Source organism: Serinus canaria, chromosome 3 (genome assembly GCF_022539315.1).
Source record: "Serinus canaria isolate serCan28SL12 chromosome 3, serCan2020, whole genome shotgun sequence".
Classification (NCBI taxonomy): Eukaryota; Metazoa; Chordata; class Aves; order Passeriformes; family Fringillidae; genus Serinus; species Serinus canaria.
The window spans coordinates 37,287,528-37,302,876 of NC_066316.1; the positions used below are offsets into that span (position 1 = coordinate 37,287,528).

A 15,349-nucleotide genomic window follows, 5' to 3' on the forward strand; every position below is an offset into this window, starting at 1 on the left:
ACAGATGGGGAAGGTTGAATAAGGTGGTTTTGGAAACCTAGAAAAATGCACTTCTGTAATAGTGTAAAAATAAAAACTCTTTGATCGCCAAGTTAGAATGAACAAAATAGAGTGCCCTCCCCACCACCCCCCGAGAAAAAAACTCAATCCAAAACTTTACTGATAAAAAGAAATGGAACCTAGGAGTGTTCAATATATATTTAGCAAAGTATGTTGTATAGTGCTGTTTTGTCCAAGGATAGAACATTAATTTTTATCAGCCAGAGACTCAGAAAGGTGGTAGTTTTATTCTTTCTTTCTTTTGAAATGATGAATTCAAATCAATTGTGTTCCATGCTCAAAGAATGCTGTCAAAAGGTCATTTTTTATAATAATACATTGGCAGTGTTGCAGGTTATGATAATATTTTTCTTCTGATGTCACAAAAAGCTTTTAACCCTCTTATTGTAATCATAAATAAATTGCATGTGTAATGAGAATATCTGTAGGACCAGAGCTAATTTGTAACAGGCAGCATTACCTCTTTCTCATACAAGCAAATGTAAAGCTAAGTAAATAAAGAAGGTCTAATCAACAACAAAAGAATCATCTTTTGTGTAGACCCCATCTAAGGATGTGCCTTACTAGGAGGGTTCAAGGTTTGCTTATTCATTTGCATTAATTCAATGAAACCTCAACATTTGTATCTGTTGAGTTATATAAAAAAAATTAAAGCTTCTTTAAAAAAATTTCAATGATGAGATTTATTTTATTCCATAAAATAATAAAGTATCTAACCTGGTGAATATTAATTGCCAAGTCTTCTACCACCATTGATGAAATAATTATTTTTTCTTTTTGTATTTCAGTAGGTGCTTGTCTTAACTTACAGTATGAGGTGTTACTCTTTCCTGGTGAGGCAGAATGTCTGCTTAAAAACCTAAAAGCCTCAAATTCTGATAACCTGTTCTGATATTCTTGAAAGCACAGTTAGTTTGCTCAGTACCTGAACAGTGTAGTTATGCTGTTGTGTTTTGCTTAACTGATTTTTCTTTTGGCTTCAGAAGTGTTGTTGAAATTTATTTTCTCTTTGTTTACCTAGATTCTTCATGCATAATCTGATTCTTAGCAGAGGCACAATAGAATTTATTTTACCTGTGGAAGAGTGGTTTAGTGTTGGCTTTTGCTCTTGAACAGCTGTCTGTTGTATATTTGGCAACATTTTGTTTCTGGGTGAGGACCAGTGAAGGGGGGGTGGGGAGGAATAGCATCTATGCTTGAAAATATTTTCCCTTCTGATTTATGGGAGGTTCACAATATGGAATTTTCTCTTTACACTAGAGTTCCAAGCCCCAGATTATATTTTTACATTGTGAGGAAATGAAAATGCAAGAAGTTGTTTTACCTTGAAATGCTCGGATCTCATGAAAATTCAAATTTAGTCTTTTTTTCGGTTTGGTTATCACTTATCATGTTGTAGTGTCCCACATTCTGTCATCTTACGATCCTAAGTCATCAAAAAGGCTGGTGACTTGAATTTCAACACTTTTGTCAGCTTGGTATTGCCAGTGGGCCCTTGAGATGGAAATGATGAAAGGTAGACAAGGCAGGGTATCCAGAGCAGGACCTCATTTATTGGCAATAACTGTTACCAACATCAAAACCTGGGCAGCATTTAGACCAGGGTAGGAAAGCATTGCTTTGTTACACAGACAGAAGAATTGCTGCAACATCAGCTAAATTAGCACAAAAATTAGACTTTCTCCTGGAAGCAGATAACCAATAATGTAATGAGAATTTGCATTTTCATGCTACCTGGGTAATTTCAGCAGTCACAAGAATCAGTTGTCCACATGCAGTATCAGACTTCTCAAGGAAAAAGATGTAAAAACATGCAAAAATAATGAAACAAACAGAATACTAGGAAAGAAGATAGCTCAACAACAAACTTCTGTATTCAAACCAGAACTTTAGGCAGAGAGCAATTTTCTAATAAAACACTTTTTTTTTGTAAAAAAAAGTAAAGACTCTCTCAATAACATTGCTTAAAACTTTTTTATTAATTTTCATTTAATCAATAGAAACATTATTTCCATCTCAGCAAAAGCCTTTAGTTTTTCTGTGAGTAATGAAGCATAAACAAGAGCTGAACAAGTGCCTTTTAACATCAGTAAATATTCCAAATAATTTCAGGAAGAAAAACATATCACAGTATTATAATTCCTTATTACTTTTTACATGTCTTACATCTTATGGCAGTGTATGTTTTAGAGCCTACTGCTAGTGCAGTGATAATTAATACAGATATGAGCAGGTCTGCAGATTTTCTTCTAATGGTGGAGTGGGTAGAGTTGTGAGAGACGAGTGCCATCTTTTTGTAGACTGAAATGATATTTTCCTTTGGTTTCCTGCCCTTCTGTGAAAGGTGTCTTTTGAGGGGTCTTTTTAATGTGATGTGGTTGTTGGCTTTTTTTTTTTTTCTCCCAGTGTTACCATTGTTTTTTTACAGCCCTTGTTGGAATACTCCTTTTCATGTGCAGTAACTTAACTACTTTTTTCTTTTCTGGGTTTTTTTAAAGTTTGAATTCTGCTGAAATCTGTCTCTTCTAGGAGGTTAAGTGCATTAATTGCATGCTCTTTACCCGAGGAAGCTTTGCTTAATTCACATTTATACCAGAATATACTATTTCTAATACAGCATGTATGGCAGCAAACAAAATATTTTGTTTGCTTTGTCTTTTTTTAGAGGTCCATAACAAAAAGCTAGCTGAGATGGGCAAAATCTCAAATACAAAAATGTAAGAGGAAGATAGTTTTGATTAGGGCCAGAAGTAAAAAAATGTGCAAACTAGATACAAAATGGAGAAAAACTACCTGCAAAAAATTAGAGCAATGGAAAATCTCAGCTGTCTATTTCCCAGGGTCTCTATAACCTTGACATTTTGTCTTCTCAGCTGTGTATAACAAAACCAGTAAGCATTCATTTAAGTGGTGTTTCACTATTGATGCAGCAACTCTTCACTTTTCATACCAAGATACACTTATAGCAGCTGGATTGTATGATTTTTGGTTGAACATACCCTTCTGCAGGATGGATTTTCATATATCTGGGTAAAACTCTGTGTCTATAAAGAAGTGTGCATCACTTTTGTTCATTAGTGCTAGATTATAAACTTTCTCATTGTTTTAGTTGTTACCACAATTGATAGAAAGTTCTAGCAAATGGACTTGCTAACTTCTGTTGAAGAATAGGTGGGTGAGTATTTGTTAACAGACCAACAACTATAGCAATAGGAATGTGTAAAGGGTTACCAGGAGTGCTTAAGGAACATACACTCCACCTGAACTGCAGGGTTAATTGAAAACAGTTTTCCCCTCCTTAAATTAACAGTACATTGTATCCAAGTTCTCAGTTTTCTTTCACAACATAGGTGTGCAGACAGTTTGTTTAGATGTTTAAATATTTTCCCATCTGTTCTGTCAAAATTATTGATTGAGCAACAAGTTACTTGTAATGTCCTATCTAAAGGTCTATGTCTGATAGATGAGGAGAAACATTAATAGGTCAAAAATGTCAAAAATAGGCTTTTCCAGTAAATTGCCTTGATTATCTAGCACAAAGTATGAGTCCAGTATTTTGATATTGTTCTTCTAGAGATAAAACTCAATGCTGACAACCCTTTGTATAGGATTGACAATGAATTTTACAAAGGCTTTCATGCTCAAGGTGACTGCTACATTTGTCTGTGTTTGCAGAGTCCAGAAGTTACAGGAACTAATTACCATTTAGAGGTGTGTGGGAAATACAGCTCTGGATGGTGTGAATTTCTTCTGTACAGCCAAAAATTTTCCAGACACTGCTCATCAGGGATGTTGTATTTCAAGAAAATGCAATAAAGACAGGATTAAGGGATTTTCTACATTGGGCTCAGTTTGTCTGAGGTAGTCACATCTCACTGGGTGTTCTGTGATTATTAAAGTGCAGGAGAATTCTGGTTTCCACCTAGGTCAAGTGGAAGTACATGACTGGTCACAGACTTCACCTGTTTTACTGCTGGCTCCCCACCTAAAAAAATTTATTTTCTCAGAAGCTTGTAAAAGCATTGTGTATGTATCAACTTCTCTTTGACATTCAGTTCCTATATCTCTGCCCCAAGCCCTTGTAAATAAGAGTTTGCAGATGTGTCTCAAGCTGTTGCTTCAAAAAACCTTTCATCTCTTAGCTACTGAAGCAATAAAGATAATTAAAGATATATTTTCACTAGTTTTCACCATAAAATTAAATGGACATCAAATTCTGTGGACTGTATGTTAGGCTCTTAAAGGAGTGACATGCATAAAGCAAAGGACCTGGAGATGTATTGACTAATAAACCTAAAGATTAAAATCTACAGCCACTGGTGAAATAAAGGAAGAAGTCATTTCTGTGAGTTTTGTTTTCTGGGAAAGAGAAAACTTCCAGTGGTAGTAACAATCTTTTTTTCAAGTACAAGACAGTGGGCTTCTCAACATTGGGGAAGAGATCAGATAGATAAGATGGTGAATTTTTTGGGCAATAAATGTAAATACAAGAGTATTTTTCTTCATTGATCTGTAATTGCTTGCCAAGAAAAAAAAAATCTTTTGTGTAAGGGAAAAATGTTATTGCATTATTGTGATCTTAGCAGCCTGCAGAGTGTTTGTGTTGTCTTAATCATCACAAAGGCAAAGGCTGGTTTGTGAACTGAATTGTTGTTTTTGTACATAGGGCTTTAGAGACTGCTCTGTGTACAAAGCACTGTCCCATTCTATGCTTGGTCACTGCCAGTGATACTCTCCAGAAACCCCAAGGTGTGCAGAGACTGTGGAATCCCTACAGAATACTTTGTTTCCCCTTGTTTACTGCTATCTCAGTAAATTGAAAACATTTAAATTTGCATTGTGGCGTTTTGAGCACAATACAAATGAAAATTTAAAGGTGAATAAATAGCTCTCCCTTAGCTGAAGCTCTAATGTTGTCCAAAGCCTCTAAAAGATCCATAAAAGCACTGAAGTACCTGCAAATGCCTGGCAGCAGATGCCTGGCTAATGTTTCGTGTGTGTTACTTAACCTTTTGCATATTTATATAAGAAGAGAAAATACAAACTTCAGTGGCACATCTGCAGCTGTTTTGAGAAGCACCTGTGTAAACCCAGGCTGTGTCCTGGCACTGCAGGCGTAGGTGTGAGTTAGAGGAGCTCCAATGCCTGCAGAGCTGTACTGCTTTCAGTGCAGCAATGAGTTTATGGCCTCTTTGGAACCCTGTTATACTGCTGGAGGGCTTCAGGGAAATGCAGGCTGGGAAGAGAAGCAGGGCCTTAATCTTCACCCTAAGCAAGCACAGCTGTTACAGCTGTCTGTGTGTGCAGGAAAAACTGGCAGAGGCACTGTAACTTCTGTGTCAGTGTCACTCTGGGTACAGATTGGCAAGCATTTCTTTCTGCAGCACTGCCACACCTGATGCTGCCCATGCTCTCACTCGTGCTACTGCAACTGCTCACATGGCAATTGAGTGGCTTAAGGCAGAAAACTTGATTCAGGTGAAAAATAATCCAGAGTGAAACTTTTTCCCCATTTTTTCCCTAATGTTTGATGTAGTGTGTTGCATAGTTTTGACAAGGTAAGGGAAGCTGTGGTGAGAGAACAGAAACAAGAGCCTGGATTAGGCTGGCAGTGCCTCTAAAGGAACCAGTTGTTGAACTAGAGCCCTGAAAACAAGTAGAGTAAGATTTCCCCAAGTTGTAAAAATGATGGCAATTGGGAAATGATTATTTCCCATGATCTGTGGTGAACTGCAGTCAGTCCACCTGCTTTGCTCAGGGATGGGAAGTCACCTGGGTGCAATGATTATGTCAGGGGTGGATGACTGTAAATGCTCTCCACACACTGATGCCACATTGTGCTGGAGCTCTTGTCTCCCAAGACCTCTCCTAGATCTTGGCTTGGATTTTGGCACCCCATGTATGTGAAGAGGACAAAGGTAGGAAAATTGTAAATCTGAGTGATGTGACTATTTAAACAAATTTTGTGGAAGAAAACAAGTCCATCTTCACTGTGTGGAAACACACCTGACTTGAGTATGTCGTCAGTGTAGGTGCTCTTTCTGAGCTCGTGAGTTCTGTGTGACCCTTGAGTTGTACTGCCAGGAAATATCAATTGCTTTACAGCAGATACAGAGAGGTTGACCTTGTGCCCTCTACAATGCCTGTCCTGCTGTGACCATGAAGGAATTGGGTTGTTAGTGCAGGGCATTTGCTTAAAGATTGGTGGGAGGGTCCTTATAGCAAGGGACAAGCATTGGCTAGTGTTAGAGGCAGCTCTTAAGGGCAGCACACAGAGTCCAAGATCAAGTTTTCCATGGTGTCTGTGTCTGGCCAGGTGCTTAGACTGGTACCCCACATATACAAGGATATCCTAAAGCTACTGGAGAGACAGCAGGATCACTCCTCACAACCAAAGGAGACTTTTCTAAAAGCAGGTATCTACTTCATGGTGGGCAAAAGATTGACTTGTTTGTAGGTGCACAGACTGCAGCTACATGTCATGTTCATTTTATCACTGAATTGAAGCTTTCTTGACCTATGTTCAGTGTGATTAAAACCAAATCCCTTAAATCCAAGGACTGTTTGGAGAGGATTCCATAATGCTAGGGCAGTGTGTACGGGCATGTTCTCATGCCTGCCCTAACTGCACAGATTTGCTTGTAGGAGCTGCTGGACTCCAGCACTTCACTTCTTTTGATTTGATACAGTCTACAAATCTTGGAGTTTCTAAACACCATGAAGATTAGAAACTACTTAAAGGAAATAATAGTGCATCTTCACTGTGAATGCATTGTGCACAATTTTATTACATTTATATTAAAATAAGTTGAGATGTATTTTGCTTTATTTACACTATTTTCAGGCTGTTTTCCTTTTGCCTAAATGAAACCATTTTGATGCTCTTGCTTGTCTGGCTGGCTGTAAACCAGGTATTTAAACAAAAATAAAGAGTTGCCAGTTTTGCCAGCTGGGGATGAGAACCCGGCTGGTGATATGCGGGTTTGGGAGGCAGTTAATCCAGCTTTTATGCTTTTTTATGATTTTATGTAAAAAGAGGTTAAAAATCACATTTGGCTCTTTCTTTGTACCACTGCTTTGTTGCTGTTGTGGGAATGCAGCAAAAGGTTGTTCGTACTTTTTATTATTATTAGGTAAAGTCCTGCATAAATTACGTAAAGCTGCAAATACAATTTGCTCAAGCTATTGGCCGTGAGATTTGCCTTGTTCAGAGAATTATATGTTTTATTTTCCTGTTGCCTTCTTTTATAAACCACAAAGGCAAACCACGCCTCAGCTTTCTGGGGAAAAGAATCTACCAGTGCCTCACAATTTTATGTGTTTTGCTAGCTTCCAAAGAAAAGACTAACTGTACAGATGAGAAAAACAGTAACAGTGCTAAGAGCTATAGCAGAAAAATATATAATGCTTTTATTCTGTGGCAGAAGAAGTGGTGATTTAAAGACAAGAGTCACAGATTTCATATACTGTTTTTCGGCAAAGAGCTTGCAATATGCTCCAACTCATAAAACATTTAATTAATTTTAAAATGCAAGAGTTATTTTAGTTAGTTTGTCATATGTACTTATTCAGATAATTTGTTGTATTTTACACTTTCCAAAATTTCACTCTCTATTTGGAAATATCAATGATGTAATGAGTCTGTTTGTTTTGGCACAGTTGTAAATCATATGTGTTAATGTGTTAATATTTATGATTTTTTAATCTTATATACACAAGAAGGATTTTTACTATACTTCTTTTCATCATGTTTCTGCTACTAGTCCTTAAGGACAGTGAAAAGTAGCAGTATGAATGTATTAATTACTGTGTGATTTCCAAATATTTTCCAAAATTGCCATAGTGGATCAGACTGCATGTTGCTTCTGCTAACAGCCATCCCAGATACTTGAGAGCAGGCTTGGGTTTACTGGGGGGAGCAAGAGGAGAGGCACCTAAGTGAGCTCAACATGCCTCTATTACACATTTTAGACAATTGCAAGATAGTCTACATATGGATAAAGTTATTTCTGATCTTGTAGAGGTTGCCTTATTCTTTAAAGACTGAAAGATTTACTTTCACTACCGGGTATCTAAATGACTGTTCCTGTATGTCTGCTTTCAGCTTGAATCTGGAGGAGCTCTTTGTGATGCTGATTGCATGTGTCAGTGTGTTGTAAAAAGTATCTTTTTTTCTAGGGATAAGTTTGTTGTTGGTTTGTTCTTTTTTAAAAAATCAGTCATAGGGTGCTGCCTTTCAGAATTAGCCTGTGAAACAGTAACAATTCTCAATAAAGAATTATTTACATTCTTTAAAAATGCATTTCTACTCTATTAGTTGCATTTCTTTGATTTTTCTGTTTGTTATAGTTTTAAGGTCTTTTGTTTCTTGTTTTAAAGTTTTTTGATAGCTCCTCTGCAGCAAATATTGGCTATTTGACACACACAATCGTAATGCCTCCTGCTTTAAGATTTCTTAACTTCTGTTTCATCTTTTTTGTATGAAGAGGCATGATCTACTAGATATTTATAGAAATTGGAATGATAGATTCAGTAACCTTCAATTTCCTTATTGCTTATAAGTTCTATGGCTGAATGCTGCTGTTATGTTTCTCCATGGCTGCAATTTCATATGAAGGTGTATTAAGGTCAAGACATAATGCCTAAATTTCTTATTCCAGTTCTCTGGCACTGCTGGGAGAAGGGCTGTGGAATAAGTTGTTTTTAGGTACATAACATTGGTGAGATTATGTTAACAAATTGCATAAACTTGACCAGTTTCTGTGTTTATATAATACCCTATAAGCTTTGTTTTGTAATGAACTGTACTGTATAAACACGGCCGTGGTTTTTTGCACTGGCCCAGTTCAGCTGTTAGGACTGTTTAATGGAGTGAAAGGAAACTGGCAGGAGAAAGGCATTGAGGACTTCTGATGTAAACAAAGATCATAAAGAAACTAAACTTGTCTTAATAAGATTAAGGTGGTTCTAAATTGGAGACTTTAGACAGGTGGGGTGAAAGAGTGGGAAGTGACTGAGCAAACAGATGCTTCACACTTCTAACTGAGGCATTAGTGCCCATGTAGTACCTATAGATAGTGCCTCTTCCTAAAGCTGTGGATGATATCAATGGCCTGGTAGAGGACATAGGAAAGGGTAACAAAAGAAGTCATGATTATTTGGAGCAGGTAATTGTCAAATTTTAATTTTGCTTTTAGCAGTGCAGTGCCTGGCAAGCCTGGAATTTCAGTGAGCTCAGGTGTGTGAGTCAGTGCTGCAGTTTTGAGTCAGGTTCTGAGAGTCCTTTTAGCATCCTGTGGGTATAAAGTCTCAGAAACACATTCATATAGAGATGCATCAAACAGACTGAAATGATGGTGGATGAAATAGTTTATGTCTTAAAGATGCTTTTGGTTTTTGTCTCAGGTGTTAGAAGATAATGACTATGGCCGTGCAGTGGACTGGTGGGGATTAGGAGTTGTCATGTATGAGATGATGTGTGGAAGATTACCCTTCTACAACCAAGATCATGAGAAACTGTTTGAACTGATATTAATGGAGGACATAAAATTTCCTCGAACTCTGTCTGCAGATGCAAAATCATTACTATCAGGTCTACTGATAAAGGATCCAAATAAACGGTAAGTGAAATTTATTGGCTACACAGGCATAATAAATGCTCTAATTGTGCTGGGTAATGTAAAAATAGCTCTGTGGTGCCTGGTTTTCCTGGCTGAAGGAGCTGTCAATCACAGGACAGGGTTGTACACAGCCCTACAGTCTTAAATTTCTATTTTTTCAGTCCAGCAGCGATTTACAACATGAATTTAACCAGCAAAAGGAAGAAAAGCTTGTGGAAGACAAACTTTTTAAATCATTCACATCAAACCCAGGGATCTCTTCAAGTTAAGAATGTGCACTGGAACAAATGGAAAGATCTCAATTGTTTTTCCCAGTGTAACTTAACCCTGAGTTCACTGCAGTGTCTCATGGGGACTGTAGCACTTGTTTCTTGTGATGGTGATGGCAGGAGAGGTGCATAGGCAGCCACAGCTACATTTATTAGGGCACATAAATAAATCACATGTTAGACCAATAAACTAGTAATTTGTTAAAGAACACAACTGGAGTGAAATGTAAAGAGAGCAGTAGGTAAAAGCACACTTGAAAACAAGTGTCACCCAGCTGCTGTCCGTGCCCTGCCTGTGGTGGGCTTTTCCCTCTGGGATAGTTGCCCTGGAGAGCCATTTTCCAATGGCTCCAGTGCTGGACCAGCAGTGTCCAGTCTTCCATGGCTCCAAAATCTCTGACTTTGTAAATCAGTGGGATTTGTCTGTAGGTACCTTTTTCCTCCCCAAGATCTTTGTCATTCTTGTGAGTCTCTTGGCATGTTTTTGGGGCAGCAGTTGTCTGCCTGTTCTCTAGTCCTCCTTCAGCTGCTGCTTTTTCTCAAGAAGTTTTGAGTAGTGGGCATTGCCTGCAGGCACACAGGGCGGGACTGCTTGTGTTTCTCCAAGGGATTTGCCTGGATGCAGCCAAGTGCAGCAGGCAGGACAGAACAAGTGGTCAGCTTGTGTGCTCCAGCTCAACTTACTCTATGCAGGAATAGCAAACTGTGACCAGCCAGCCAAATACAGACAGAGAAGAGTAAAACTGTGTTTCTGTAGCAACTCCTAATGCTTTTTTAACCTCCAAACAATCTGACCCATCAAATATATTAACCTTTAGAATTGGAAAGATGCTTCCTTGTAATTAATCTTTGCAGACAGTAGTGTTCATTACAGACTTATATTTAGAAGCTTACTTATATTCAAGTTCTTGTGCTAGCTAATGCTAAATTGAGGAGGAGCACAGAGATTAACACAACTCAGCCTTTTTGTGAGCAGCTAGAAGATATTGAGAGAAGCCTGGAGACTGAAGGCTAACTGCCATGTTTTGCCAAGATGTAGAGAATTTTACAATGAGTAGTTGAGAAACAAGAAGGAATACAGCTTGAAAATTAGAATAACTTGACACTCAGATATTGCAAGACTGACGTAGTAGTCCAGAACATTTTTGAAATTTGGCAGCAGGGTAATTCCAAAACAGACTTTTTTCTTGGTTGTGGAAATTATTCCTCTGTACAATACATGCTTTAGAAAGGGATTTATCTTACTTAAATGCTTGCCTTTAGAATTTGTCTTTATATCTTTAGCAGTTCTTTTAATGAAACACACACTGTTTTTGTCGCTCTTCTTGTTTACATTTAGCACGTATGGTCTGCTTAGTTAGTTAGGAGTAGCTGTCTTTCTGCTGCATCTTCCTTCTGTTAGGGCAGTAGGATCCCAGGTCTCAGGGAGAAGTTAGATGAGAGCTGAGCAGTCCTGAAAGTCAATGTGCTGTTGAGAAGGACAGAGGTTCCCATCCCTGGGTGTGGGGTTATTTCTCAACCAACAACAGCAGCTCAAGGGAGCTCACTCAGCTTGTCAAGTTGAAGTGGACTTGCTAATGCAACAAAAGATTGGCCAGTTCTCTCTTCTATTCTCATGTCAGGGTTAGTTTTTCTCCAAGTTAGGGAGCTGATTCTACTCACAGTCATCAAGTGGGAATGATGCTATAGATAGATGCAAGTGAGAGAAGAGAGGTATGGGCAGGACACTCCTCTCTTGGCAGCAGTGACCCCTTCTGTGAGCTCAAACCACCTTGGGCAAGTTCACCCAAAACAGGTGAAATTCACTTCCTAAGATGATTTACCAGACAGAGGCTGGCTTTGGCAAGCTATGGGCCACAGTCAGTAGTGTGGTTATTTACAATGGCCTTTAAATAACCTTCTCAGCAGGCCTACAATTTATTAATTTATACTAATTGACTCAGATTGAGACTATTTTATGGTAATTGGTTAATTGTTACAGCACCCAGATGCAACAGCAGTGAACACTGTATAAAAATGATGCACAATCATTACTGATTCAGTGCCCAGCACGTCTTTGGCAAAATTTTATATCAGCAGTATTGGGTTGGTTTGGGTTTTTAATAGTGCCAGGACATTAGCTGGGCTTTCAAGCAAACTAAACTTAAGTATGTTTTCAGAATAAATGAATTAATAAAAAAGCTCATCATGGACAGTGACAAACACTGTATTTGGAATAATCAAAAAGAACAGAACATGGCATGGGTACTTGCACTATCACGAATTCTCTCGAGATGGCCAGAATTCATCTTAAACAGGTGAAATTTTCCTATTAATTGTGTGAGACTCTTCCCCAGATAGTCAAAAAGAAATGGTCTCTTTTCCAACCATAGCAATAACCTGATCTCCCTATAAAAGTTTAATATGTGTTTTTTCCCCTCACTCTCTTTAGACTTGGTGGAGGCCCAGATGATGCTAAGGAAATCATGCGTCACAGTTTCTTTGCTGGAGTAAACTGGCAAGATGTGTATGATAAAAAGGTATGTCTGTATTGAATAATCTGGTTTCTGTGAGGTGGCTTCAATGATAGTCATAGACTGCTATTCTCTGGAGGTAGTAATTTTTTTTTCTTTTCTTTTTCTTTTTTGTGTTAGTACAAATGAATAATTATTCTGAACAAGGTGTACTTACCTAGTCTTTGTGTTTTCAGTAATAATTTGTCAGTTCACCAGAAGTAAATTTTGCAAACCAATCTTAACCTTTTATTATGTAAATGTCCAAATTTTTTTCCTTTTCTTTTTCTTCCTGGGCTTTTAAGAGAAAAGTACATGTATGACTCAAGATAATGTGAAAAATGTAATATAGTTTATCTTGAATTGTCATTTTATTTCTGCCTTCTAGTGAAAAGTTGTTTTACGAAAAAGTGATTAAGTGATCATAAGGAACTCGGAGCAAAAGTCTACTTTCTGATTGTTTGTGTACAAGTAGAAACCTTTTTCCAACTTAAAGAGATATCTGAGAGAATTAAAATAGTGCTAAAACACTAAGCCAAAACAGCTTGTGGAGAAAGCAAGCGCTGGGAATTCAAATGGAAAAGTTTTCTCCAAGCCCATTACTGTTCCTCTATTGATCAACACTTTGAGAATGATTTTGGAAAATGAATTTATCTTACTTGGGAGTGAAACTCAATTCAACTTCAGTTGTTTTATATACAGAAACTGATTTTATCTCAGTATTTCTGTAAGAATTTACTTGTTGCTATAAACCCTTTCTATTTTGATGAAGACTTTTCTTTTTTCCCCAACTGTTTTACATTGTTAATCTGCCAGTTGAGCTGCGTAATTTGAAAAGATAGTTTTTTCTCCTTTTTTTGTTTTTTTTGCTTTGTTCAAATAAAAGGAAAATGGAAGACATACGACTGAGCAGAATATGTTTATGCTACAATGTCAATGATACAAACTGTTTTTTCAGTTGTTGTTGAACTGGAATTTTAAAAATGTGTGGTTGTTGGTGTGGTAACTTCTCTGACAAATACCGGAATTGAAATGAAAGCCTGTATATGATGAGACAAAATATGGTACTCTGAAATTACTTGATACAAGTGTGATTTTTCCCTGGCAGTATCACAAGGTTTCAAGAAACTCTACAATAAATAATCAGAGCGAGTATATTAATGAAGTTACTTTATGAGCTTAACCACTGGTTGGTTATGTAAGGACATTGTAGAGAAGCACTGTGAGGATAAAATCTAAAAATACAAGCTGAGGACCCTTCTGGAGTAAAAGAAAAAACCCACTAAAATTAATAAGATTGCAAAGTGCTAGGAGTGGGTGAGGAAAAAGAACTGTTACATTATTCTTGGTCCCTTGAAAAGCATTTCTTCATTATCTTACATTAGAAATAGAACTTTCAATTCTACACTGTGTTCAGCATCTTATTTAGTTAAGAATATATAGATACTGTTAATTGCTTGTGCTTTGATTCTTTCCAAATGAGCATGGCAAGTGTGTTTCAGTCAAGATCTTTTTTTTTTGAGCTATTAAGATAAAAGGAGGCATTTTGCAGATTAGAAAAATATATATAATTATATAAAAATATATAAATGCTAGCACTTTGCTTTTATGCTCATGGAAATGGATATGGCTTATTGGAGAATCATAACTAGAGAAACTCTAGTCATTCTTTGTTTGCTGTGGACACTCTTGCTTTGGGAAACTAAATTTGCCAGCAAAATATCAACTGAATTTCCTCAGTTGAACAGTTCACTTCAAGGATCATAAGAATTGCTTTTGTGTAGTTTTAGCACATAGTGTGTCCTTTATGGAAAAACAAGTCATGAAAATTACTTCTGACAGTGTGCTTTTCTGTTTAATTAAAAATAGTTTTGTTCCTGTTTGTTCCTTACAAAGCTGTTTGCCTGGTTAAAATATCCAGTTGTTCCTTCTGCACACACAGTTTTACACTCTGCAGACTTCAAAGCTGTGCTCTGAAATATAATCCTCAAATATAATAATAAGGTTGATGAACTTTCATCAAATATGTTCATTAGAATGCTTACATTAATATTTTTGAGATACTTTGGTATTCTAAAATAATTCTGAGAATCAAATAAATTTGATTTTTAAATAGGTTTATTCTCTGCTTGCTTCTGTTGCTGTTTGTTGTTGGATGTAGAGTCCTCAGCAGTAGGGTCACTTGATGAAATTGATAGTGAATAGAATTATTTGCATAGTAAAAATATTTCACAGTAATTTTGCCTGAGTTTTAAGCACCATGGCACTGTAAGTTTCTGGCTGCATTTCAGGAGTGTGTTTCTGTTAGAAACGAAAGAACTGAGGTTCACCCTCAGAGTAATGGAAACCAAAAAATCATGTGTATTCTGAGTAGTTGCTGGGTGATAGTTTTGTACATGTGCACACTGTGCTCCCGTGCCTCTAATTTTATCTTTTTACAAGGTTATCACTTTCCTGGTGTGATCAGAAGCAGAATTGCATATCTCTAAAGTATTCCATGTATTTTGTGTGACAGACCACAGCTCTGTCGGGTCAAACGGATCCAAATGGTCAAATGGAATTATTTGGTTCCTGATACTGCTAAGTAGAAAACCTAATTTGGTACTACATAGTGATAAAAAAATATTGTATGGCACACTGGAGCAGAGAAGGTCGTTGCCTTTAAATGAAAAATGTATAGCAGTTAGCATTTGTGATCTGATGTATTTATTTTTGGCAGAAAAACCATGAGGGCATATGAAAGAGAGCAGCCCGTGCCAGGTTCTTCCTGTGATCATCTCAGCCCTGATGAGTTTTTATCTCTCTGCCTGAGTATGAGAAATTGAATAGTTTGGCAAACTCTGAAGACTTCAAAAGCCCATGTACTAAATAAAATACTTGTTTTATTTTTAGGTAGAATCAGGAAGCT

General features: G+C 37.2%; 1 protein-coding gene across 2 annotated transcripts in view; it reads left to right on the plus strand.

Annotated features, from left to right (window-relative positions):
• AKT3 (AKT serine/threonine kinase 3) overlaps positions 1–15,349 on the plus strand; it is a 151,709-nt gene that overhangs the window by 120,861 nt on the left and 15,499 nt on the right. For both annotated transcript variants that reach the window (XM_050972224.1, XM_030236574.2), the window contains exons 11-12: positions 9,466–9,680; positions 12,381–12,468. In XM_050972224.1, the coding sequence (XP_050828181.1) occupies positions 9,466–9,680; positions 12,381–12,468 (303 nt within the window). The remainder of the gene's footprint in view (positions 1–9,465; positions 9,681–12,380; positions 12,469–15,349) is intronic.